The sequence below is a fragment of the Tinamus guttatus genome, unplaced genomic scaffold (assembly GCF_059628265.1).
Source record: "Tinamus guttatus ecotype Peru unplaced genomic scaffold, ASM5962826v1 Tinamus_guttatus_pri_ptg000004l, whole genome shotgun sequence".
NCBI classification, from domain to species: domain Eukaryota; kingdom Metazoa; phylum Chordata; class Aves; order Tinamiformes; family Tinamidae; genus Tinamus; species Tinamus guttatus.
The window spans coordinates 14,581,465-14,603,979 of NW_028288538.1; the positions used below are offsets into that span (position 1 = coordinate 14,581,465).

General features: G+C 45.4%; 1 protein-coding gene across 9 annotated transcripts in view; it reads left to right on the forward strand.

Moving 5' to 3' along the window:
* Positions 1 to 22,515, forward strand: part of TJP1 (tight junction protein 1) — a 183,871-nt gene that overhangs the window by 97,156 nt on the left and 64,200 nt on the right. Inside the window, exon 1 of one of the 9 annotated variants that reach the window (XM_088519921.1) lies at positions 13,274 to 13,408. The exons of the other annotated variants lie outside the window; for them this stretch is intronic. Coding sequence (XP_088376047.1) covers positions 13,385 to 13,408 — 24 coding nt within the window. The 5' untranslated portion in view covers positions 13,274 to 13,384. Of the gene's footprint in view, positions 1 to 13,273; positions 13,409 to 22,515 lie in introns of those variants that run through there. 9 annotated transcript variants of the gene reach the window in all.

Below are 22,515 nucleotides of genomic sequence, written 5' to 3' on the forward strand. Positions count from 1 at the left end.
AGTTCAAAGCGTCACAAAAGTGTTTCCAGGCCCAGGAAACTGATGTCAAATGTCTATCAAGAGAGCTTGTGATTTCTCTTTGCATTTTGTCTGCGTTTCACAGCATATTATAAGTGGCATGTCAGCCAAAAAAAAAGAAAAAAAAAAGATTCAGCCTTGCCAGCAACAGAGCAGAATGCAAAGAAGGAAGCGGCAGTAGTTGGCTCCCAGCAATTTTATCTTGGGAACAAGTCTGAACTGAGGTAGCTGTAGGGCTCTTTAGTTAAATTAGAGTTTTCCTTTAGTCCTTATGTGATGGGGTTGTTCTTTTTAAGGACACCACCATTTCACAAACATCTGAGAACAGGCTGAAATACACGCTTATGAAACAGGCGTCTCGTGCCGCTGCCTTGCTGAGGTTCAGCGCAGAGCCGTCCACCGCACAAACACAGCCCGGTAAACCCCGCTCGGTACCAAGCGAAATGCAGCAGGAGCTGCCATTAAACACGTCAGGAAAACTGTCTCTGGCTGCTAAGATTTTGTCCAGGGCTCAGAAATCGTGGGGGCTGTGGCAGAGAGCCCCGGGTGTCTTTTAGGAACAAAAGATCCTTGTCAGGGGCGTTGGGCTGCGGGCGCTGCACAGGGCTGGAATGCCGATCTGCAAGTCAATCCCTCTGCTGCCCACTGCTCGCAGCGCCGGGTGGGCTGCCCCAGAGGCTGTTTACACTTGCATTTTGGTTGTTTTTTCCTTTTTCTTTTCTTTCTGTAAAGCTGCGCTCTGCCATATTTTTGCTGTAAACTGTGCATCACTTTATTATTTCACTGAATTCAGTCTCCTCTGTGGGTTCGGTTTGCGGAGCAGTCAGTAGGCCTGGATACGTGCCAAGCCCCAGAGGAACTGTTTCCCCTTGCAGCCCTCCTTTCAGCAGCCCTTCGGTGCCTTCTACGGTGCGCTGTGGTCATTCCATATCTGAGCTAGGACAGGCTCTTTGTAGCCCTTATCCTAACAGTGAATTGGCTTTCTAAGCTTCACCCCTGGGCTTGGCAGAGCTGCAAAAGGCTGCCGGCTCTCCTGGGTGGGAGGATGAACAGGTAGCTGTACCCGTGACTGCATTTGACACGAGGATTTATTGCCTTCCATAGGGCCCAGATACCGGCGTGGGGCAGTGCAGCCTCTTTTGAAAGGCCCCATTGCTGAGCGGCCGCAGCAAAGGAGACAGAAGCGGTTTGACCACGGGTAGTGACGCAGCGTTGACTCACTGCTCGTGTGGCCTGTCGCTGCCGTGCCCCCCCGCGCCGTGCGTGTGGCTCTGGCAAGAAACGAGGAGTGTGCAAGGGTCTGTGCAAACAGAGGCTTCTTTTTTCGGCAGCTCTTGGAACAGTTGTCTCCTTGGTGGCTTGATCATGAGGATGGCAGCGCTCGCGCTGTTTCGCTTAGAGCTGTAAGCAACCTTCAGTAATGTGGATAGTCAGAAAATATGCCAGACTTATGTAGTGGCCCTTAAGGAAAATTACTCACTAGAGCCATTTATACCAGCTTGTATTTGCAAGGAAAAATAAGATATTTTGTGCTAGCACTACAGATCTTAAATCCATAAAAGCAAAAGCACTAGAAGTGTTTATGCTTGGATACTGCATAATGCTTAGAAGATATTGGCAGCAATTAGTTGAAAATCTAAATATAGATAGGTTGAAAGTAAAGAAGAATATGTCTTAGTTGTTCACCTTCTGGCTTTTTTTTTTTCTCCGTTCCTGACTCCAGCAGTTGTTTTATTGCTTTGTATGTAAATTACTTTTTTTAATGTTAATTATCTTTTAAAGACAGGAGAAATTTTCACACAGGTGAGTGCAGAGCTGCTCTGCTTTTTGGATCCCTTATAGGATCCCTTGGGCAAAGGAATAAGGAAAAAGTTCTAAAGCACACAATTTTCCAATGGCGCTAATGCGTCCTAAAAGACAGTAAAAGGAAAAAAAGAACGCAATGAAATTCACTGCTATTATTGGAGCAGTTTGAAAAAGTGAGCTCCACTGGAGATGGAAAATATTTTGGAAAGCTGATTAGTGAGGTTGAAAACAGTGCAGAACATAAAATAATGTTCTCTTAGGAAAACATGCCAATAGAGAGGTGGAAACCCTGAGAAATTCTGATTTTCACTAGGAAGAGGAATTTTTGGAAGAGCAGGCTTAGGTTACACAATAACACGAGTTGGAAGGGAGCTCAGCAGGGCTCTGGCCTCCTGCTCAGAGCCGGGTCAGCCGCGAGGCCAGCGCAGGTTGCTCGGGGCTTTTGCTGATCTTGTCTTGAAAACGTCCAAGGATGGAGATTGCACAACTGTAATGCTGAAGGAGAAATCGAGGTCATTAAATGAATAAATTACAAAATCAGTTCATACTTTGTGCTGTGATGTAGCTTCCAAAAGGCCCAGGCAGTGTGTGCTATATATGCAAAAACTATACTACAGAACAAAGAGATACTCGTCTATGTAGGAATGATTTGTCAAATTCTCCCACTTGAACAGTAAGCTGCAAGTTATAATTTTTTTTTTCCTGTAGTCTTACGAAGGGAATTTGGAAATAACAAGAACCTTAGTACAAGCAAGAGTGGAAAAAATGAAAATACTAACAATTGTTTGTGCAAGTTGCCTGAGGTTTTAAGAATGATTAGCAGTAGTTAGCCTAACTCTGCCCTTTTAAACTGCTGTTTTACAGCAGTATTACATATTTATGTGACACCATTTAATTTCTGAAGCACATAGAAAGCTTAGTAAAGCTATGATTTTGATCACGTATTCCCTCTCTGGTGTGCGGAGGGATGGAGCGGTCACCCCAGGGCACCGGGCGTCCCTGCGGGAGCCAGGGCCGAGCCCCGACACGTCCTGCCCCGCGTCGCGGCGTCGCCTCACGCCTCACGCACCGAGCGCGCCCGCAGGGCTGTCCCTGAGCAGCCCGTGCTCCCTTCTCAGAAAATAAAGCCTGGAAAAGGGAATGGTGATGTATTTGCACTTGTTTTTTCCTTCAGATACTTGCAACAGCAAAAATGCAAAGGCTCAGAAGTGCTCTCCATAGTCAGGAACCTGAAAAACTGGAACAGAGAAATGAAAACGGAGCAGCTTGCAGGCCACTGACACAGCTGAAGGGAATGTGGGGCCAGTACAGGCCAGGATTTAACATCTGTATCCTGCTGCTGCTGCTAAAATATGGGTGTAGTCAGGGCTGTTTGCCCTTTCATTGCAAGGTGGAGCTTCATAAACATCCCTGACAATAGCAGCAGGTATGATTTAATCACAGCTGTTACCGCAGGCAGGACTGTGCCAGCCATGTTTGCCTTACACTTGCAGTTACTGAAACAAGTTTGTTCAGAAGAAAATAATCTGTCTGTGAATCTGTGCTTACATCAAAGTATGTCTATTAAATGCTTCTTCCACATAGCAAAGAATGGAAATGGAAAGATGGTATCACAAATTAAATAAAGCACTTGTTTAAAATATTAAAATAAATGTTAAAAATAGAAAAAAAATGGTCAGTTTCTGGGGCATCTGACTGTTAAATATGTTTCCATAGTCAGCGCTGCCTTCCCTGGGGAGCAGGGAGGGCCGAGGGCAGTTCCCGCAGCAGGGCGCAGGTTGCTCGCCGAGGTTACTACAATATTTGTCTTGCCCCTTCCACACTTTGCTCTGCGGCAGGACCAGATCCCTGTGTTTGCAGGAACTCTTCAAGGGTAATTAGTGTCTCAGAAGGAGTTGAAATCTCAGCTGGCAGTCCAACAATTTGTTTTCATGCTGCAAATCGTTCAAAATGTAATATGCATAGCTTTTTGATGGAGTGAGGGAATGTGCCGTCTGTTACACTCTACTTTTTTGCAGGATAGGTGTTCAGCCGCCCCCTTGGCTTTTGCCTTTGAAGTGCCTGAATCTCCGCAGCTGCTTTCGCCCGTCCGAGGCAGAGGCTGCAATAGAATTGCATTAATGTTACGTAATGGTGCATCTGTTTCTCTTGCAACGCAGTGCAGCAAGAGAGTCATTTCTACACACGCGAGGGCCGGAGCAGGAGGCTGCTGTGGCCACCTCGGCCCCGCTGCCCTCCGGGGTCTCCCCTCAGCAGCGCAGCGGGATGACTTGTGACTTGTCCCAGGGCCGCGCTCACGGTGCAAGCGAATGACTCCCAGCTCCTCCACATGCTCTTCAAAGCACCTCTGCTCCCCTATTACTCACAGAGCATTTTAATAGTGGTGCTGTCTGAATTCATTGCAGTTCCAAAACCAAGAAATATCTTTTTAAGAACGGAGGAGATGCTGACGTGATGGAATATTGTATCTCATGCTGTCTCTCGACGCCTCGGAGCACTGGTGAGGCGTGTTGTGAGCAGCAGCTTCCTCTGCTGCAGCGGCTGCTTGGGAGGTTCCCATCGTCGCTATTGACCCATGGTGGATTTTGGATGGAGGGGTGGAGAGGACTTGTAAGCTCTGCACTTGTCTTGCCAGTATTACGTGGGCAGGAAGGCAGAAAAGAATGTTTTAAGAACAAGTCAGGAGGAGTTTATCTGTGTGCGTGCAGCGCAGCCAGCTTAGGGACTGCTGCAGCAGCATGAGCAGCGCGTCATGGAGGTGGCTCCCAATTACGCAGTGTCGTCTGACCTCTTCAAAACAAAATGCCAATTTTTAAATTAAGTGGTGCTTATTGAAATGTTCATTTTGAAGTTCCGTTCAGCTAGCAGGGCTCACCTGCTCCCTGTTCAGCCAGCGCCACAGAGTTCAACGTGGCTCTGATACGATCTCCGCGCGCTGTGGCGCCGCGAGCTGCTGCCCGCGCTGCTCTCCTCCTCGCTGCTCCGGCTCGGCCGGCGCAGGCTGGGGCTTGCGGGGACGCGCCGGCGCCTTGGCCCTGCTCGGCACCGCTGCGCTGAGCTGCACGTGCAGCCACGAGGATTTCACGGTGCTCGACGGCTGCCCATTGCGGCATGGGCCTCCGTGTGGCCCCCGCGCCCCTGCCTGTCCTCCTCCTCCTCCCTGCCACGCTCCATCCACCGCGGCTGCTGCTTCCACACTCAGGGCCTTCAACAAGAAACAGCTAATTATCTTTGTAACTAGTTTGTCAGGGCCATTAAGGCTTGTTAATGCGCTCGGGGCCCGCGTGCAGTCATGGAAGTGGAGTGAAAAGAAAAACTAGCCCACATGGGAAGGGCGCGCAGGGAAACCTCGCCGTGTTTATTTCGAATAAGATGTCTGTGGATGTTTGCTGTGATTGTTCAGGGACTAGGTTTGCTTTGTTTTTTTGATGATCTTGGCATATGTTCTTAAGAAGATGAAGAGATGCTCAGTTACTGAAACAGAGTATTTAAGTTGCTGACAGGAGAAGGTTTAGAATGTATCAAGCCCAGTCGTCCAGCAGCGCAGGCCTGCCGAGCACCAGCGCGTGTACCGCCGTGCTGAGAACGCCGGGATGGCACCCGGCGCCACGACAGCCATGTGCGTAGGGATATATGTCCTCCTCCGTAATTAGACTGCCCCTTTTAATGAGCAGCTTTTGAGAAGTATGGGGAAATAAGTTCAAATGTAGTATCTGTGGCAGTAACGCAAGAAGTAACGGTTTAACCCCTGTCAACTGGCAACATTGTTCTCTCTTGGCTTAGAAGAGGCCTAGCCGGCCTTCCTGCTGGTGAAGGAGTCTGGTTTGCAGGGAGAGGCCGTGTCCCTGTTACTCCAACAGGCAGAACTGGAGCTGGCCCGGCCTGCAGGCACCCGCGAAGGCCCTGGGGCTGGCTGGGCCCGCGCGAGGCCGGGCCCCATGGAGCGGCTCCGTGGAAGCTGCTGCCTCTCCTCGCGTCTCCTGATCCCAAACAAGCAGCGTTCCGCTCCCGGGGCCCCTGTGTTAGCACCTCGCACAAGCACTAAAAACTCACACCTTTAAAAAAAGATGTGGCACTTACGGTTTTTCAGCTTGAGCACTGGATTGAACTGGCAGATGTGTAAAGAAAAGGTGTAGCTAATGAAATTGATATAATGTGTGTTTCTGTGCGCACCCTGTGCTACCTAATAACCCAGAAATGTGAGCGGTGAGAAACACTCACCCAAGTGTGGTGGCTACAGAGTCTGCCCGTGCCCAGGCCAAGCACAGAGGTTTTTAACAGTTAGCTTTAAACTGTAAATATTTTTGCTTTGAATCTTTCTGTACTTTCTGTCTATGCTTAGCTAGATTAAAGCATAGTTTTGATTAGAGCCTCTTGGCATTGCCATAAAACAGGTATTAAATAAATGTTATGGTAGGTGGTCCTGTACAACAAGGCCGGTTTCTTGGCTCGTGCAGTACAACCAGTACAGTTTCTGGCTGTCCAGATTCCAGGTTGGAATTTAGGTAAAGGTGATGAAGTTAGTTAGTTATATATTAGCTATATATTTTTACCTCCAAAAGTGTGTTTTCTGAGTAACATAACCACTTTTCCACGAGTTTTAACCAGCAGCACTGAGCGGAGATCAGAATTGAGACAGGTGCCACTTCTGAGCTTTTCTGAAGAACTCCTGATTTGGCAAATCAAAATCAGTTTATAGGCTCATTTATTGTACAAATACTTAGAGAGCTGGATTACATCTAGTAAATCATACTAGAAGAACTCCAGCAGAGCCAAATAGATTAATTTGGGATTCTGTATCAGTACAAACAGTGTGAAGACTATAAAGGGAATTGTGTAAAATGTTTCATTCTTACCTAATGTTTCACTTCTTCAAAATAAGTTATTCTTTTTGAACCTCTTGCTAACCATATTGAGCATCATCAATGCATAGTCATCAAAATTTGATCTTTTAAATCTTGAACTAAAATAATATTCAGTTATTTCCAATAAAAAAGTATTATTGAAAATACTTTACAGATTGCGGTTAATAAGACCAAGTTCAAAAAGCATACATGTTTGCTGAAGGATTTTGAGTGATCTGGTGACAAAGTAGTTTCACCAAATCTGCATACAGCCAATATTATATAAAAATTTAAACTTTGTGAGTGTGCATCTAAAGATTGCTTGCACACATATGCCTGGGTATCTAACAGGACCTCTTCAAAAATATAGGCTAATTTCCTAAGTATGGAAGCAAGGAATCTTACCTCAGTTTCTCTAAAGTACCAAAAAAAAAAAAAGTTCCTTTTTTTCCCTGTAAGTTTAGAAATCTGCACCTGAAGAACTGCACTACCACATGCTTGAAGTGTAGGTGCATAAGTGTAGTTACATACTATGGCATCTTTACCAGCAAAAACAACTTTAAAAGCCCCTGCCAGTAGCCTTTCCTGTGTCACGAAGGTAGCTTTGTTTAACCAGGGTCATTTTAGTGATGCTAAAACACGGTTGCCTTGATGCAGCTATTAAGATGGTGAGCGTGGACACAAGGGCACAAATGAGCGTCAGTAGACAGCGGGGTCCCCATCCCTCCTGGCCCTGCGTCGTCCCCTCGCTTCTGGTGCTGCCGCACAGCAGAGCCCAGAAGCCAACATGTGACGTTTTCCCTTTCCTGACAACAACAGGAAGAAAAGCAGGAAATAACACAATATCCTTCCATACCAAACAGTTTCGATTCTTCTCTTCGTCCTCTTTCGTGTGTTGTCATCTTGAAACTGCTCCACAAAATGAAAACTTTCTAACTTCTTTTAGAAACTTGCAGTGAGTTACATTTATATAATTTAGAAGGTTCATATTACCCACCCTGTAACAGTTACAGATGAAATGTCCCACCAGGGCATACGCAAGCCACATGCCGCCCCTGGGAGCTGGATGCTGCTGCTGATGGCAGGCACTGGAGTTAAAATGCACAATGTCACAGATAGCAGGATGTCTCTGCCACACATGGACAGTGACTGCCGAGCGCTGTTCACGCTAACGTGGGAAATATGTGATGCTCAATAAATTTGCCTCAAATCAGAGCTCTACTGTAATATTTTATAGCTAAATAGCATTTGACATATTCATGTGTCAAGCTTAATAAATTTTCTAACCATAATGATTTTGCAAGGGAGCCCCAGCAAAAGCCTCACAGACCAGCAGTGACAACATGGTGCAGTCGTCCAATTATATATTGCTAAAAAAGCTGCAGGGACACTAATGCAATAGCTTGAGTTTCTTCCACTGACACAAGCAGTGATCTTTTTTAAAGTGTTTTTCTGTCTTTAATGTTAGGAATTAGAAACAAAGGCAAGTACTAAGGTGGAAAGAGTTCACAACCCCATGGGCCATCAGTAGCTTACTCACCTTATTTACCTCTTCTAAACCTTACGGAAGTAACTCCTATAAACCAGGTGCTACTAGGACAGAGCTACCAAGTAAGGTAAAGATTACTTTGGAATTACTGGGTGTAATCTTGTGGCCCTACATTTAAGTACACTCAGTGCCTTGGCTCAGTGGAGGTGAGCATGTGGATTCTTGAAGGTTAGATGGAGCTGCAGTAAGAAAGATTAGAGGCTAAAACATGAGGAGTCTTGAGAAACTAAAGACGAGAAGCTGAGCGGCGGTAAAAATGGATTATAGTGTCTAAGTTTCTGTAATTTAAGTTTCTACATTTTGGCAATTATACAGTGAAGTATTTCTTAAATGAAGAAACAAATGAGCTCAGGCTTTGAGGCCTTTTTTGATAGCAGCATAGCAATCTTCAATATATTTTTCATATTGAATATAACAATTTTCACTCTACATTTTCTTATTCAATATACATTTCCTTCTTGTTAACCAAACTTGGTCACAGTAATTTCCTGTGCATGGCACCCGTTGCAGCAGGGATTGTATGTTTGAAAAACTGGAGAAGCGAGCTCACGTTTCCAAACAATCTGGGTATGAAAACCACACCTTTGCCAAACAGCCACGCGCCGCTTGGGCAGCTCCTGCGTGCGGGGTTTCTGTTGGGCTCTCGGAGAGCGGCCTCATCACTGCAGGGAGGTACGAGAGTCCCTGGCGGTCCTGCTTTTGACTGCAGGGGTGGTTGCCAGCAAGTTGCGGAAATCAATCCCTTTTATTAAGATATCTCTGGGCTGCTTTTTCCAAAATATTTGTAGTTTGCAAGTCAGAAAGATCTTTATATTCATGTATATTAGTTCCTGTCTTCTGCTTTTCGAAGATATTTTTGGTAGATGTTGCTTTTTGCCCGGGCAGGAGCCGCTAGTCACATTAACGTGTGCTCTGAAAGCCGGATCCGGCAGGAGCGAGCGCTGGTCCGCGGGCCCGTGTGGAGCTCGTCTCCGGTGCAGCCCCACGGGCCGCAGTGAAGCCACCCCAGTGCTCCCATTATCCCTGCTGTCTTTTGCAGCTGTCTCACTATTCTTACTGTCCCTTCTGTACCAAACAAAGCCAGAGAAAGTGGAACGATAGAGAACACGTATATCTGACATTTTGGCATCTGGTGGCTACTTCTAGTGAAGCGTTTCATAAAATCAGCTTTTATCAGCTGCAGTGCGTTTAAAATACACGGTCCCATTCACAAAGTGTCAAGCTCAGATGGGAAGTAGAACAGTTTTATATAACCTTTCCATAATAAATTAGCTCTGCTGTCATGAACCTAGATTACAGTTGTATGGTAATATTTTCTTCAACACTCATTCCGGACTTTGTCCCTTGACATAACAGTATGGATGACAGATTCACTAAGGCCTGGCACAAACAAGGAGAGAGGATTTCTTTTTTTACAGGAATATCTGAAAAAAAAAGTAACTGAAGAGATCAGCCTAAGTTCTTTTCAGATTTGCAGTAGTAAATTCTTTAAATATTTTAAGGCTGAAAATAATCTTGCTTTGCCACTACAACCTACTTGAATGCTATTTGTGTTATTTGCTATGTGCTTAAAAACTCAAGTGATGGTCTGACTGAGCAGAAAAACCTTGCACTGCATTAAATATTTTTAAAGGGGATGAACAAGAAATACCGGTGAGTTTAGAACAGCAGGGGGTTAAGACAGGAATACTTGCAAAACAAAAATCGTTTTCAGGGCCTCCTCAGCCTCTGGTGTATCCTTTGACCCGTCAATGAGAGGTAGACTGTGGCTGTTGAGGATTTGGTCTCACAGTTTCATTCCGTGGGGTACGGTGAGTTACGGGAAGGCTCTGCGGGGCTTGTATTCACGGTGTGTTGAGAAACTACCTGCAGGGCCTTTAGGAGAGGGATCCGCGGTGCTACAGAGCCTGTTCGAGAGGAAGGGAGAAAGCTCTAACTGTGGAAGTGGGAGGAAGATAAGAATCATTACTAGACTTCATTACCACATTATTTTTTTCCCTAAGGACTTGAATCAGAAAGACACTAAGAATTTGCCTAATTTTAAGCACATGAATATCTTATTGATTTATTTAAACTGCTTTCTTATTTCTTGAGGAGGAAGCCTTCTCATTTTGGAAAAAATGTACTTTCATCTTTTGTGGTTTACATTGCAACTTCCGATTTTTTTCATCCCTTTTCTCTTCATTCCTGAAATGTTGAAACCAGGTGGTGATTACAAATACAGAATGCACAATATCAGCTAAATTGCCTGACATCATTGGTAATTTATTGACATATTTATAGATAATTTTCCTGAGACTGCTCCATATGGCAGCAAGAATATCTGATACTATTGAAAAATCTTACATGAATTGTTCTCTTTTCGAGCCACATACACCACAAAAACCACAGGAAGTTGTCTGTGTAGTGGCTGTGGTTCTGCAGTTTCCTTTTTCCCCCGTCTTTAAATGATCAAAACATTTTTTTAAAAGTTAAACCAACATAAAGCAGAGAATAGACTTCCTGCTCTTTCGATGTAATAGATATATATGCCTTAAGTTAGCAATAAGGATTCACACATCGGACTGTCCTTCCGTGTCCTTTGAATCAATTTAGTTTTTTGGCTTGAATATTCCTGATTAAACAGTAGTTTTATTTTTAGCTTTCCTACCAAGAAAATATAATAGTAGGTTTTTTAGACATCTCTCAAGACCAGTGATTTAAAAGATGAGTTAAGCACTTGTTTTTCTTCAGCTATTATCTTTAAGACAGTTTTCTTTCTAAGGGAGAGGAAGTAATCCTGCTTCAATAGATCATTAGCATAGCAGTCATGAATAAATATACAGGCATGAACAGCGATATATATGTCTTATATGACTGAATACCATGATATTTGCTGTTTCCTTTGTGCATTTATTCATGGAATTCATGAGAATCCCAACACTCTTCGAGAAAAACAAAACAGCACTTTTCTCATTTCAGAAATGAGCCTTGTAATACTTTATTAAGAAATAGTGAAAGAAGGTAAATAGGAGTACCACTTGAGGTTTCATTTCATTTATTACAATTATTTTAGGATGATTTTATCATTTGGCCAACATGGGATTTGGCCAATAATTGAGTTGGCATTTTTAATATTGTGAAGTTAGCTTGCCTTTTGAGCAGTTCATTAATGAAGAGATAAAAAAGTTCTCCTGATGGAAGGATTTGAAATCACAAGAACATGTTCCTCATGTTGTTTTCTTTAAAGCCAAGCAAAAACATTTGTTGGAACGGGTTGTGTCCATTAAGTTTTTCTGGGATACGAGCACATGACATTGGCCATACAATAATCTGTTGAGGCACTAGCAAGTAGACTCACTTTACTAAAGCAGGTAGAAAACCACGGTGTTTCTAGCTCCTTGAATTCATATCAACAGTAGAGACAGAGTAGAGAACTACTACTGGAAGGAAGCAAAAGGAAGAAACAAAAAAGCAGAGAGAAGGAAGAGAGAGGAAAAGGAGTAGAGAAGGCTAGTCAAGCCCCCTTACCCTCTGCAGCCAATACCTGAATAGTTAATGTTTTTGGACAGAGTCCTCCCTTGTCTTAAGCATCCCTCCCCACCCTCGCTGTTGGCATCCGCGGGGTCTCCCTGAGGTCTTCCATCCTTGTCCCCCCCAGCCGCTCCTCCTGCCCAGCGCAGAGGAGTGAAGGACGATCCCTCCACGCTCCTCGTCAGGCCGCGTTCCCTGGTGGAGGAGTGTGTCCTCATGCACCTCCCACCTTGAAACCTTCCCCCTGCTTCCTGCTGCCCCCTCGGCCTTGCCCTTCCCGCTTCCTCTCGTGTGTCCTCATGGGCGCAGAAAACAAACCACCACCTTCCTCCCGCACTACATCCAGATACTTTTAAAGAGGACCCAAGACTAAGTTACTCCAGCAATTAATTAACAGCAAAAAGGCAGAGCAGTGTTTCCTAGGCAAGGTGCTTGGCGCAGGCCGCGCGGCTGTGGACACGAGGCTTCCTGCGGGGACAGGCCCAGGCGTTCAGGAGCGGGAACATCCCGCAGTGATGCGCAGGGTGGGCGCAGGCTGCGGTGCTGCTCGCGCCGGCCCGGGGGCTGCCCCCCTCACTTTCGGGCTGCTGCCTTGGGAGTTCGCTTCAGCCATTTCCTGGAACACATTTTTGTTTATTTTCAGAGCAGAACAAACGTAAGTCTCGCACAAAAGCGCCGTGCAGGGCATTCCTCTGTGGAGGAGCCATTGTCATCCTTGTGTTGTTGCCTCTTTTTGAGCACCTGGGTATTCTGAAGCTTGTCCAGAGTGCTAAGCCAGCGGCCAGCGCTGCTGCCAACTGCGGCCTGGCCATGCCGGATCTCTTACCGTCATCTGTGCCTGGTGAAACCTTTCTAAAGTGAGTGTAAAATCCTCCCCGTTCTCATTTACATGTGTTCCCCACTTTTCTTTCATTGTTAGTGGATGTACTTGACTCACCGAGGTGCAAGAGCAGGCATGAAAATCCTGCTGGGGTAACCTTTAAAGAGCAAAGTAAGCAAAACAGGGCAACGTTGGACTTCAGGGCAACATTGGGCTTCAGGGCAACCCTGGACTTTAGCCTTCCTGGCCAGCCGGGCCAGGCCATGAGGCAGCGCTTGGGCCACCACCCCAGAGGGATTTCAGAGAGGGCCTCGCACCTCGCCCCAGGCGAGCTCTCCTTGAAGAAAATAGCTGCTATTTCAGAAGACACTAAAGAGCCCTCACACGGAGCGCGTAAACAGGTTTATTTTTTAAAGCTGCGGGCAGAGGCGCGCTCCCCGGCGGCGGGGCTGCCATGGCGGCGCGGGGCGACGCGCTCGGCGGGAAGGGAGGCGCCTGGGGCCGCTCGGCCGGCGCCGGGGCCGTAGCGACTGCTCCCGCCCTCGGCGGCCGCGACCCCGCGCCGGACCTTTGCTGAAAGTTGAGCCGCCTCCCACCGCTCTGTCGCCGCCTCCCACCGCCCTGTCGCCGCCGCCTCCCTCCCTCCTCCCACCTCCCGCCGCTCTGCCCTCCTCTTCCTCCTCCTCCTCCTCTCCCCCTGCCCAGCCCCGGCCGCGGCCCCGCGCGATGTTTATTCGAGCAGCTGCGTGAGGCGGCGGCAGCGTCGCTGCCCCGGTCCGAGCGGTCGCCGGCGCCGCGCGCACCCGCCCCGCTGCGGGGGAAGGAGGAGACAAGATGTCCGCCAGGGCCGCCGCCAAGGTAAGCGGCGCCCGCGGGGCAGCGCTGCTCCCGCCGCCCCGGCCCGCGCCTTTGTGGCGGCCGCGCTGTCCCCGCCGCGCCGCTTTGTTCCCTCGCGGGGCCGCCCGCGGCCTCCCCGCGCCGCGGCCGTTGCCCGCGGGGGCCGTTGCCCGCGGGGGCCTCGTCGGGCCCTGCCGCCGCTGCTACCTGTTGGGCGCCGCGCCGGGGCGGCCGCCGCTGGCTCGGGCGCGGCGGGTGCCCGGGCGCAGCCGAGGGAGCGCGGGCAGGTGCCGGGCGGGCGGCCGCGCCTCGGCCCCCCCGCCCGCCCGGCCGCGGGAGGCGGCGCCCGCCGCGCTCAGGTGAAACCGGGCAGTTTCGGGTTGGGGCCGGTGCCCGCGGCCGGGCTGCGCCGCGCCCCGAGCGGCCCGCGGGGAGGCGACCTGCCCGCCGGGCTCCCGCCGGGCCCTGCCCGCCGCCAAGGGCGCCCCGGTGCCGCCTGTGCCCTGCGAGAGGGGCTGTGTGAGGAAGCCGCCACGTGAGGAGCCGCGCCGCGGGCTCGCCGCTCCGCTCTTTCATTTATTTTACTTTTTTTTTTTCCCCTAAAGTTACTAGGTTTCTACTCCTGAGACAAAGTATTTCCTATAGTACAGGTATCTTTTTCCAGGCTGAAAAAGTATTTGGTCTCACAAGTGTGCGTGCTCCCTTTTAAAAGAAGGAATTTCTCTTTTTGGCGGGGGTGGAGAGGCGGGGGGTATTTAGAAAAACGGCTGTATCAATTTTGATACCGGACTGGTGTAAAATTGTATATTGTTGTATCTTAACCGCGGCGGAGCAGATCTGGGACGCACCAGCCTGGCTTGTGTGTGTGCGCGGCACCGGGTACCGGCCGGGTAATGGCACGGGGAAGTGCTGGTTAACTATGTTGCAAAATGCGGCTGCCCGCTGCCTTAACTCTTTGTTGGTACGCTTTTGAGGGTTACAAAAAACACGTATTTGAAATAGCTTTTTCCCAGAAGAGCACTTATGATTTATTTGTGCAAGTTCTGTGTTTTTTTTTTTCTCTTTTCTTTTCAATGTGAGTTCTAACTCTTTGTGAACACTGTTATTGCTCACCTTTTCTACCTTGTTTTGTCACAGATATATTTTTTGAAGCCAGGAACTTATGCATGTGGCTCATGTGAGTTTCCCTGTGAGAACAGTGATGCTTGCAGTAGGTATCTGATATTCCTGCTTCAGATTATGAGCTCCTGGGCTGCTGTGGGTGTAGCTGGAATAGTTGGGAATGTGAAAAAACGCAAACTGTAGGTGTCTTAGAGGAGACAAAATATTGGAGGACTTCTGTGCTCAAGTTTTGGATGTTGTTTCTTTAGTGGCTCCCATCAGAGGTGGTACCCCATTTCTCATTTTGGAGGTTTAAAGCATATCAATAACTCTGTAAATGCCTGTATCTAGTAAAATAATTTTCACTTACACTTTCTTTAGCTTCTGGGGTTTTGTGTTGGTACACTAGAGTGGAAGAGCGTTACACTTTTTTTTTTTTTAATAGTTGATTAATTTTTAACAGTACAGGTAGGAACCCGAGCTGATAATATTGCATTATGCAGTATTGCCAACAGTCTTTCCGCTACAGTCTTTCCTCCCTTACAAATGGGTTTCCGAACTTGTCCCTGCCATGTTACCAACAATGGGTGTTTATTAAAGTTAGAAGTGCTCACAGTAGCTGTTGGTAGTATACAATAGAAAGCAGTGAGAGAAATGTCATGAAATCGTGCTTGCAGTCTAATCCAGTGGTAGCTGTGATTGCAAAACGTGGAGGCCCTAATTTCTTCTAATGTCTTTTTGAGCAATGCTAGTGGATGTTGTGAGAATGACTGTGTTGGGGTGTAAGAAATGAGGTGTAAAGGCTTATGTCTTGAAGTTGAGAGTTCAAATGCAGTCCACAATGGTGAAATAATAAGGCTTTTAAGGCAATAAATATGAGGACAGGAGTTCTGGAACCCTTGATCCTGTCTGAATGTTGAAATTCAGTTTTTGAAACTTCCTGCTGCTTTTAAATGTATGTACAAAATATATTTCACTGTCCTCAGCCTCGGCCCTGTAATTAATGGGGTTTGTTTTGTTTCTACCTCTTTTTTTTTTTTTTTTTTTTCCGATGAGCTCTAGGCATTTATCTGTTGTTTCCTACCAAAGGTCGAAAGCTTTACGGTTTTAGCAGTCCAGGAACTTAGTGATTGCAGGCAATCTTTGGTTCCTTGGGGAGAGCAAATGACCTTAGTCATCTTAAATATGTCTTAGCTCTAACCCAAATCTTACTTGGAGATGCCAGTGTGTTTGTTGCTTGTAAAGGGTATATGCGTGAGCTTTTAAAATGTATTTTAAGGGCTGTAATTCAGTAAATAGCTAGGTTTGGAAGACATAGGGTTTGTTGTTAGTCTTCTTTTTCTTCAATAAAGTTTACAAAATGTTGAAGAAATTCTTCACATGTAACAATAAAGAGAAATATACGTAGAAAATGCATGTGGTGAAGGAAGCACAATCCTAGACGCAAGTTTAGGAGGTGATTTAACATCAGAACCTAGCCTATGGAAAAACTGCATCTTTTATTAATAGTGTTCCTTTAGCTTCATTTGGACCTGATAAAATAATCTTTTAAAAAAGTATGGATATTCTAGTTTGGGGATTCAACTGTTCTGGTTATTACTGCAGGCAACTTTCAGTATGAATTTTGTTCTGATGACATGAGAAGAGCCATAACCTCCACATTCTGTACATTTTTGCAAAGTATATTCTGGAGTTGCTTCGCATTCAATATATGGGACAGAGAATACCATAGTGCAAATGGACCTTGAAGTCTGACCAGGAGTTGCTTTTGCCTTTTTAGGGTGGAGAATCAGTTGGACCTTATCAGTGATGAGCTTTTTTTTTTTTTTTTTTAAAAAAAAAAAAGCCCTTTTCGTAATGGAAAGCATCTGTAGGTGGATTTCTGTACTCTGTGTTTAAGGTGTGCTCCTACCTGTATGCTGTGAGAATGGATATCAGGCTTGTATGTATGCAAAAAAAAAAAAAAAGTCTTGAAACGTGATATTTTGTAATTGGGCCATGAAGTCTCATGAGTCACACTTCAGACTGAAGATATGCCCACATTGACGCTAAGATGTAGTATCGTATTCGAATCTTTCTGGTACGAGGACCTGTGAAAATGCACAGTAACAAGCTGTCAGAAGACAATTAGTTTACTATTAATCACAATTCTGTTTATAACTATTTGAACTGTGTCAAATATTTATTTTGTATTACTTGAAACAATATGCAAAAGTAATGTCTAACTGTGTTTAAAGCACTTTTCCAAAAATTCTTCTTCTTTTCAAGTTAGTGGAAGTTTGGACCAAGGGAGGCTCTGTCAGTAAAGCTGCGACACAATAACCCTCTCTCCTTTTGCTTTCCCATCCTCTGTTATGAAGAGGAAGGGCAAGGTCTGCAGTATCCCCAGTGGGGGGGAAAAATCCAGTTACCGTTACAGGGCACAGAGAGTAAAAGTGCATGTATCTTTATGCAAAAATGAACAGTACCAATTTTGATTTGTTAATGCTGTTGATTTCTAAGTGTTTATTGGAGGTTATGGGTAATATTTGATGCAGATGCTTTGTGAATTTTAACTTAGGATGTTTCAAGTTGTGTAATCTGTACCACAAACTATCCCCTGGCTAAATAAGACATCCGTCATTTAATGTGCTCTCAATTTTCTGTGGTTATGATAGTTCAATATTATTTTTTGTTGCATTTTTACTATATTCAATGTTTTTTTCGGGCGAAGAACGTTACTAATGACTTCTTCACTGAATGTACTGATTAAGCCAACAGCCATGGGGTAGTTTTAAAATTAATCCCTTGATTATATGCAGCATGTTTATGTTCTGTCCAGAAATTCTTGAAATGATATTTTTTTTAATTTATAACTATGCTATTGTAGGGCTGGACTCAAGTGCCGCTGTTTATACTCACAACGGAGTGTCCTTGTTTTGAGGAGTTGTGATGTGCTTGCACAAGGGCTTGGGAAACTGAAGAAGAAGGTTTATGTCTGTTCCCTAAGTTCCAGTGTGTGGTCCCTGGGCTCCTACAAAGGAGCAAGTGCTGCTATGGCCACAGGTGTAACAAGTTGTCCAGGGACAGTGGTGTCTGCTCTGCTACCCATGGGTTTTCCAGGCTGTGGTTTATCCTCAGATAAAGCTGTGGGCCGTTGGCCTGTGTAAATGGGTTAATGCGTGACTGGAGAATTGCCCCGGTGTGTGCTGGACCGGGCCCTTCGCTCACGTTTTCCCTCATTCAGGGGCATCTTCAGGAATTCTTCAGGGTTATTTCTAGCCTTTGCATATCAGGGTTTCTTTAGAAACTTGAAAACAGTAAACATACTGTAGGTGCTAAAATTTAAATATTGACTTTATGTTAAAATAGTATTTATTTTCTCCAGGGTATTTAGTAATCTCTAACAGGATCCTGTGTTTCCTAATCCATTATAAACAGATGTTCTACCCTTTTGTGGTGGGGGAGGGTAGCCTACATTCAATAAGATAGCAGTAGGAGCATTGCGGTAGAGATGCTCATGTTCTTGGGGGAAGTGGACAAGGAGACAGGAGTACAGATATCTCTCTTTTGTCCATATAATTCTCAAAGAATGTCATTTTCAATAGGAGAAGAAAGAAGAACTGGATACGGCCCTGATAGTCTTGTCTCCATCCCCCCCAAGATACATGAAGTACTGACTTGCTAAAAATAGCAACTGCACCAGAGTAGACAGTTTCTTTGACTGTAGTTCCAAGCCTTTTCCAGTAAGCACTGCCCTGAACAGCGGTCTTCCCTCCCCACCCCCTTTGACATTGGAGCTCTTTAAGGGCTTCCTTGCAATGCAGTGACTCCCTCCCTCCCTGCTTCTCAAACCAGGCACTGATTAATTTTGAATCCATACAATCCCTTTATATTGTTCCATGTGTTCCTTGCCAGCTAGGAATGCGATCCAGTAATAGTGTTTTCTGTTCTGCACTGGTGGGTCAACACTCATTTAGAAAATAACTGTATTTCTTCACTTATATGGAATAAAAATGGTCATGCTCAACCACAATGGACAGAATTGTCCAGCTTGTGCTTAAAAAATGCATCAGGATTTAGTAGTTACAGAAATAGGAGGCTTGCTACTTCCCCATGGGACCCACTCTTGCATTGTAAGAGGAAGGCATCCGCAGTGGGAACTGATACAAAATTACTAAATTCACAACTAATCTAGACTAATCTATAGAACAGGACACACAGTAGGCAAGTTCCCTCTACATGAGCCAGTCTTGACTGGGTAAGTTCATCTTTGCTGATGACTTCAGTGGCCATAGCAGCTTTGTCCCTTGCTCCCATGTCTGAGGCCAATATCAGAACTGGCAAGGGAAGGGGCTGAGGAGCCAGCAGCACCGTGGTGTTGCGCCTTGCACCTCTGTAGCTTTGAAAGATGGTAATAAAGAGTATCTGGTACACAGAGAGCACACTGAGAATCAGATTAAAAACTGAATCTACGGAATTCTACTTTTTTCTAACAAAGAGCACAAACCTCTGTAAAAGCACTGGGCTTCTTTCACCTCTGATGCTGTCCCTGACTATATTTTTTTGTCACCTGTGGTTTTTTTTTTTTTTTTTTTTTGGTCCCTTGCAAGTATTAAACAGCCCTATTACCTGTTTACGTTCTAGAATGATGACTCTTCTTGCAATATATCAGTGTGGGGCATAAAAGAAGCAATAGGAAAAGAGGTAGTGCCTTTTAGAATTGTTCATATACTTTGGAGAGTCTGGTCACGCTTAGACCTGTTAAACCTGCTGCCGTATTTTGGAGAGTCTGGTCAAGCTCCTGGAGCCAAGCCTTTAAGAAGAGCTTGCGTGGCCAAAAGCAGCTGCCGGTTCGCATGCAGCTCGCGTGGCGCCTACGCGGGGGCTACGGCCGCTGCTCTCTGCGACGTTAGCGACCTGCCTGTGTGCGCCCTGACATCTGCTAGTGTGAAAATTATCAAGAAGCTAGAGCGTCGCCCAAGAGACAGTGTTCGTTTTCAAGTGTAGATAATTAAAGGAAAGTAATAACCTTAAATTGTAACTAGAAGCTGTAGCATGATGAAACAGTGGAGGTTGTTGGGTGATGTCAGGCTCTGCCTTGCTGAAAGGGCTAGCCATGCCAACGCATGAGCTTGTGTACCTTACTGGGGAACCCTTTAAAACATTAACTGCAGAACTCTACGAGAAGAAACTTTAAGAGGTGCTAGCTGACAATGTGTTATCAAACAATTAGTCAGTAGTAACTAATATTATAGGATCAGCATAGTACCTGGGGCTAAATATGCTGAGTACTGTTTACTTGAACAAATTCCAAGTCTCATAATAAATCTCTAATTCATGTTCATTGTAGATGGCTGCCTTCCCCACACTGAAGTCTGGGAGAAGGCCAGATCAGGTTAACCCTCTCAGCACAGGCTGCTTGTTTAAAAATTCTTGTGCTATCTCGCTCCACCCAGCATTGTTCCTGTCTCTTCCTTGGCACAGCAGGACTTTGCCCATGAATCTCGCTGTATAAAGTAGAGTCTTTCTGAGCAGTTCAGTGGAAAAACCTGTAAATCTGGACACCCTGCAGTAGTATTTCTAGTAGGTAGTAAAGGTAGGTCTTAAAGCCAAGCGTGGAGTCACAGCAATTTGAGCAAAGAGCTGTGTTTCCTCCAAACTCGAAGTTAAATTGTGGGAAGTGCGATTGGCCATCCTGTAGAAGATAAGCCTCTCAGTTAATGACACAGCTGCTGTAGGGATGGAAATTCCTGGAGGGTAATCTCATGTGAGAGTGCTAAAGGGGCTGGCTGGCTTTGTTTGTTTGCTTTGTTTTGCCTCACGGGTGATGCAGACTGGCTTAATGTTCCAAGAATTGGGAACCTTTAGCTAGGGAGAACAAGAGAGGTCTGTAGGTTTGTAACCAGAACGTTCACATCCAGAACCAAGAATATGGCTCCACAGAGCTATAGAAACACTCTCAAGTATGTCAGTTTGTTTTTTCCAGTCTTTCTTATGTAATTCATTGTAATCGGGCTGTTGATAATTTAGAGGGTTAAATGTCCCCTAGAGCTGCCCAGGAAACTGCTGAGTTTCTAATTAGGGGATCTCTCAGTAAACATAGTTTGAATACCCTGTCAGCATGCAACTCTGAAAACTTAATCTGTTATCATTATTTGTCTCCTGTAAAATATGAGGCCCGGTAGCTATTTCTTGCATGTGGTAGCACTGATTAGACTGAGAAATAAGTCTTATTTTTTGTAAGGTGGTAATTGGGCCATGAAATGTCTTTTTGAACAGAGCGGGGCAGTTAGGAAGCTTCTTGGCTGTATGCCACTGGCTTTATCAGGATTTGAGTGTATATTTACTTAGCAGTCAGCTGCAGATACATGCAAATATTACATAAAGAGAGTCTGAACCAAGGCAGTGTTATCTTCTGAAGTTAATGGCAAAGGCGCTGTATTGCTCAGGGTTTGCAGTTCTTCTAATGTTAAGCATCTCGGTAGCATTGTGCTGTTGCCACCCAATATTCCTTGGATAGCTCTGAAGCAGCGAATACCTGCATCGGTGCCAAGGGTGGCGGCATCAGGTGAGGTAGATCTTTACACGAGAGCAGTGTTCAGAAGTTAATAAAAGGCAGACGCATTCCTAGCTACTGTGAGAGCACATTGTGCCTCCTCAGGAGGAAAAAGGGCTTCCAGAAGAGCTTGATGTGTGAAGCATTTCAAGCTGCCTCAAATTCCAGCATCTCTGAACCAAACGTTGGGATCTGGTTTCTCAATAGCATGTTCACCGGTGAGAAGCTGGAGATCTGTCTTGAGGTATGTTTCAATTGTGTTAACCAACTTTCCATAGATTTTCTGTGAGTCTCTTGGCTAAGCCAGAAGCGGGAACAATGATGAGAGAGAAGGAGCAACAGTGAGAATACAATAAGGGAGAAAAAGAATAGGTGGTAATTGAGGAAGAAGAGAATGAAAGGAAAGCAGGAGCCAAAAGCAGCTCAGCGATGCAGGCAGACAGCAGTTTTTTGCTGTGAGTCACACCTATTGCTCCTTTTTCTCCTCTACCCTCCCCAGCAAAGAAAAATAAATCTTAGCAGAAAATCTAAGGTGACTGGCCTCTGAGTAACTATTGTGAAACCTCGAATTGTGTGACTAAGCCTTGCTCACAGAATCGTCTCAAGTCTAATTGCACAGTTGTGTTTAAAGACTACTACTAAAAATCAAGATGATGGTATGGGACCAAACCTCCAAAAGAGCCATAATAAAAACTCCAATGCGTTAGTCAAGCTGTGAGAATATTGCTTCTTGTAGCATTGTGTGAGCTCACCTGCTTATTGCTGCTCTCGCTAAGAGGAAATGGGCGGCAGGGAGGAAGATAATTGTAAAACATATTTAAAAGGGCTAGTTTAGATAGGGCCTGAATTACGTGCAAGTTAAAATGAAGTGCTAGCCTTCTGAGAATACTGTAGTATTTTCAGGAAAGGGAGATTCTGACCTAAATGCTTCCATTTGTCCAACGACTCATAGTTCACATTAGTTCAGGGGATAGTAACAATTCCTGTGGAATAGGAGACTATTCTTGTAAATTAATGAAATGTTCTGGCTTAAGGAAACTCTCTTCCCCTCTTCCCTCTTCCCTTCCCCAGTTAAAAGAATCTATTTAAGGAAGGGGTGGCTCTGAATTGCTTGACTTTAGCAGCCTCTCTTTGTCCTCCAGCCAAGAGGAACACTATCCCAGTGGCCCAAAGGTGAGGAGGGGAAAAGAAAAAGAGTGCTAATACAGACAGTATTTGTAATGAAATGCTAGGAATATGATTTATCTTTATCCATGTTTGTCAGTTCCCTCAAATATCTTTTGTGTGTTGTCTTGTTGTGTTCAAGTGTTGCATATGGGGAAAAAGGCTGAAAATTATTGCAACTAAATTCCTGGTCCTTACGCTTCTTTCTCGACACATTAGTGTTTTTGTTTTTTGTTTTGTTTTTGTTTATTTCTTTTCCGTTATACAGAAACAATAGTCAGTTAGATAGTCATTTCCTAACTACAAGAACTGCAGCTCGCCTTGG